The sequence below is a fragment of the Tupaia chinensis genome, unplaced genomic scaffold (assembly GCF_000334495.1).
Source record: "Tupaia chinensis unplaced genomic scaffold, TupChi_1.0 Scaffold000289_1, whole genome shotgun sequence".
Lineage (NCBI taxonomy): Eukaryota > Metazoa > Chordata > Mammalia > Scandentia > Tupaiidae > Tupaia > Tupaia belangeri.
This window is the reverse complement of record NW_006159774.1, coordinates 1,908,986-1,913,572: the sequence shown is the minus strand read 5'-3', so window position 1 is coordinate 1,913,572 and position 4,587 is coordinate 1,908,986. Positions and strand designations below refer to the sequence as shown.

General features: G+C 37.1%; 1 protein-coding gene across 6 annotated transcripts in view; it reads left to right on the top strand.

The window, feature by feature from the left end:
* CNTRL (centriolin) overlaps nt 1–4,587 on the top strand; it is a 103,667-nt gene that overhangs the window by 35,533 nt on the left and 63,547 nt on the right. For all 6 annotated transcript variants that reach the window (XM_027772641.1, XM_014588613.2, XM_006150502.3 and 3 more), the window contains one exon: nt 3,803–3,979. In XM_027772641.1, coding sequence (XP_027628442.1) covers nt 3,803–3,979 — 177 coding nt within the window. The remainder of the gene's footprint in view (nt 1–3,802; nt 3,980–4,587) is intronic.

Genomic DNA, 4,587 nt, shown 5'->3' with positions numbered 1-4,587 from the left:
CTTTCCCTGTCTGTCTCTGGTCAGATTAAAAATAATAATGATAATAAATAAAATAAATAATTTTTTAAAAAGAAATTAAACATTGTAGATATATTTTAAGCATCTCTGTACTCCCTTGGAAGTTACAGTGTACTGATTATGGTAGTTATTTCCCTGCATATCTGTTTTTTTATTATGTATGTAAATATGCATAAGCAGTATTGCTTTCCATTATTTCAAGATTTATATAAAAGATATTAGAGTGTACATGTACATGTTCTTTGTACTTTTCTTCATATATATTTATGTTTTTGAGAATTATACACATTGATGTATATAGCTCTATTTTCACTGTATATACATATCACAATTTATTATTTATTCATTTTCTTTTTGGGGAGACATTTTCATTGTTTCCAGTCTTTTGCTGTTACAAACAATGCTGGCTGTAACATTATTGCACACATCTTGAGCAGGGGACTGTATTAGGAATTATAACTAGATCAGAGAGTATGTACCTTCTTAATTTACTTCAATAGATAGTGTCAAGTTACTCTTCATAGTGAAACTTTTATTTCAAAGTTTGTTTTATTTATTTCTTCCACAAATCAGAGAGACAAACAGCACCCCTATCAGGGTTTAAATGCTATGATGCACCCCACCCCTAGCCAGCCCTAGATCATGGGCATGGACCTACCTAGTGTACTCACAGAGGCCTCTGGACTCAAACTTGGAACCTTCCTATGTAGATCGGCCTTGTAGTGTCAGGTTTTACCTCTGTGCCACCATCCAACCCATATTTTGAAACAGTTTTAAACTTACAGGAGAGTTGCAAAGATAATACAAATAAAAAATATACCCTTCACCCAGAGTCACCAATTAATATTTTTCACATTCACTTTATCTTTTTCTTATATAATTTTTACATGATTTCACATATGTGGATATTTTTCTTTAATCATTTGAGAATTAGTTGCAGACGTCATGCTTCTTTGCCTCTGGATATTTCAGCATGTCTTTCCTAAGAACATGGATATTTTCTAACAGAATAATTTTCAAATTCAGGAAATTTACTGTTCTGTTAGACTTCATGTTTGCCAGCCTGCTGAGTTTTAAGTGATACTTGTTCCTCATTTTTCTTTACTTAGTTTTTTGTTTTGTTTTTATTTATAAGCCAGACGGCACGTGCACTTGCCAGAGAGAGATGGGGCCAGGAAGAGAGAAAAGAAAGCACCCCTGATGGAGCGTGGTCATGCTGCAGTCCTTTCTCCATTTCTTCATTCTGTCGGAATTTGGGGCATGCATGCACACACCCTCAGTGTGTCTTTCAAACTAGTGGGGCTGGGATTTGAACTGTACCGTTGGCCATGTAGGATCCAGCTCCCTTAACCACTATGACATGGGACCACCCCCCATTTTTTTATTATGAACATTTTTGCTTTCACAGGAAAATTGAAAGAATAGTTCAGTAACATCTCTGAGCCCTCTTAGTTTTGATATATATTTTGTTGTATTTATTTTCTCTTTTACATACCCATGCCTTTTTTTATTACTAGAAAATTACAGACATTATAACATTATCCCATTAACACACATCCTTAAACATAAGGATACTTTCCTGTATTAATGCCATAATTAGAGATGATCAATAATTTCCCTGTGTTTCCCATTCAAGTACTAACCAGCCCCAACCCTGCTTAGCTTCCAAAATCAGATGAGATCAGGCATGTTGAGGGTGATACGGCTGGAGATGCACATGTCATCAAATATCTGAACCTTATTCAGATTCTCCAAATTTTTCCAAGAATGTCTTTTATAAATCATTGTGTGTTTGTGTGTGTGCATAGAATCCAGGATAATAGTCCTGCAGGTTGCCCCACATTCTGAATTTGATTATTTCCTCATGGTTTTTTTCACTTGTTCCTCTATGTTGTGATGTAAAATATCAATAGTATATTGTTTTAACTGCGTTTCCCTCTGATCACTGGAGAAATAGAACACCTTTCATTTATTTATTTGCCATTTATGTTTCCTGTTCAGTGGATTCCTTATTCATATTCTTTGTCTTAATGATTTGTAGGAATTTTTAAATATATTCTGAATGTTAATACTTTGTTGGTTGTGTAGTGTATGCATTTCAAACACATAACCCAAATTATTCAGATGCCAAGTTGTCTTTGGACTACACATTGGCAAACTTTCCTGCAGGAGTTCTCATCATAGGATCTTCCTGAATAATCCAAATAGTTTGATCTCATTCTTCAGTATCTTAAATAAATACATGAAAGCTATAATATTGAGTCACAAAAAATATTGATAGACTAAAATGAATCAGAACTGTGGTATACTAATCAGTGCGTACGTACATTCTTGTTGACACTCTTAAGTTACTCTGTCATTCATAATAGTAGGAAGTGTCAGTCCATTTTATTCTTCTGATAAGTGAAGATACTGTGCATTTTTATTTTCTGTTTTAATCCCAAGAGGGCACATTCACTGGACAGAAAGAGAAAAGAGGGAGAAAACATCCCCCCAGTGGATGTAGTCACACTGCAATCCCCTGTCCTCTTTTCTTTCCATCCTGTTGGCATTTTGGGCACACATGCAAATGTTCCTGGTGTGTTTTTTAAGCCACTGGACTGGGAATTGAACTATGGCTGGCCATATGGGATCTGGCTCACCCAATCCGAGGTTATAAAGCCAGACTTATATCGTGGTTAAATAGAAGAATGTTTGTTGGAGTCAAAGATGTAAGTTCATATCCTGACTTTATCCTTTTTCTAAATACACAGCCCTATGCAATTTACTTAGGTATTCATTTTCTACTTCCTCATCTGTTTTAGAGTTACTGTGAAGACACAACAAATAATAAATATGAAAATATTTAGTCAGGCAGTGGCCTGATGGAAAATAGCCCTTATTCTTGGCCACCTCTTCTGGAGAGGTTTGGTTTTGTTTTGTTTTGTTTATTTTGTTTTTGTTTTTGTTTTTTACTATAGGGCACTTAATGCTTGCTGGAAAGACGAAAGCCAGACTTATATCGTGGTTAAATAGAAGAATGTTTGTTGGAGTCAAAGATGTAAGTTCATATCCTGACTTTATCCTTTTTCTAAATACACAGCCCTATGCAATTTACTTAGGTATTCATTTTCTACTTCCTCATCTGTTTTAGAGTTACTGTGAAGACACAACAAATAATAAATATGAAAATATTTAGTCAGGCAGTGGCCTGATGGAAAATAGCCCTTATTCTTGGCCACCTCTTCTGGAGAGGTTTGGTTTTGTTTTGTTTTGTTTATTTTGTTTTTGTTTTTGTTTTTTACTATAGGGCACTTAATGCTTGCTGGAAAGACGGAGAAAGACAGAGAGACAGAAAGTGAGAAATCACCCCCCATGGGGGATGTCCATGCCGCAGTCCCTTCTCTTCCATTCTCCTCTTGGGATCTTGGGCACGCACGCACATGCACCCAGCGTGAGTTTAAGCCACCAGGTCTGGGACTCGAACTGCAGTCTTAGCCACCTTTTTTGTCTTCGTTCTTATGTTTTCAGACTCATTTAAAGCACTACACAGTGGTTACCTTGGAATACAACATGTTGGTAGTTTTCTGACTTTTCTGATTAAATTTAGTCAGAATTCTGTTTTCCAGCTATGCAGGGTATGCACAAGCCTGTGTTATCATCATGTTGCTAATGAAAACTTTCTATGCTGCCCTTAGTGGCTTGCCAGCATTTGGTTTACAATGTTTAAGTTACATATAGTGACTTGCTGATGCTTCAGCAGTACCGTGAATGTTCTGTAGCTAAACACGCTAACTCCTTCTAGGAGCTTGCAGAGCTGGAAAGTGCTCTCCAGGAACAGCACGAAGTGAATGCCTCCTTGCAGCAGACCCAGGGAGATCTCAGTGCCTATGAAGCTGAACTAGAGGCTCAGCTAAAACTGAGGGACGCTGAAGCCAGCCAGCTCAAGGATGAGTTGGACAGATTAACAAGACTTACTCAGGTAAGGAAGAACATAAAGCCACCTAAAAACTAAGTACAGTCAAGCGCTATAAAGCAATGTTTTGGACAGCAATAGACTGTATATGCGACAGTGGTCCCATGTAGCCTAAGTGTGTAAAAGGCTATATATACCATGTAGGTTCATGTAAGTACACTCTGTGATGTCCGCTCAGCCTCGATAATGCCTAACAGTGCATTTCTTGAATGTATCTCTGTTGTTAAGTGATATTTGACTGTACCTTAATGTATTTTCCTCCCTTTGTTTTATATTTAATTCAGTATTAAACACTTTTAATATAATGTGTATGCAGTCATGGGAAAAACACATTTTTGGGAGTCAAGACATTCTGAGTTCAAACCCTAGTCTCATGTGAAAGTGGGCTCTGACCTTCCTGTCTCCTCTGTAAAATGGCATGTGGGGAGGATAAATGACGTAATGGGTGTAAATGCACCTGAAAGTTGGTATTCAATAAGTTATAATGTTTTTCTAATGCAAAGGGGGCAGAGGTAAAAGGGATAGCAGATGAGTGTTCTAGAAAGAGGACAGGGAGAGAGAGCAGAGTCCATTTCAAGTGCTGAGAGTATACCTGCAGGTTGCCAGAGCAAGGA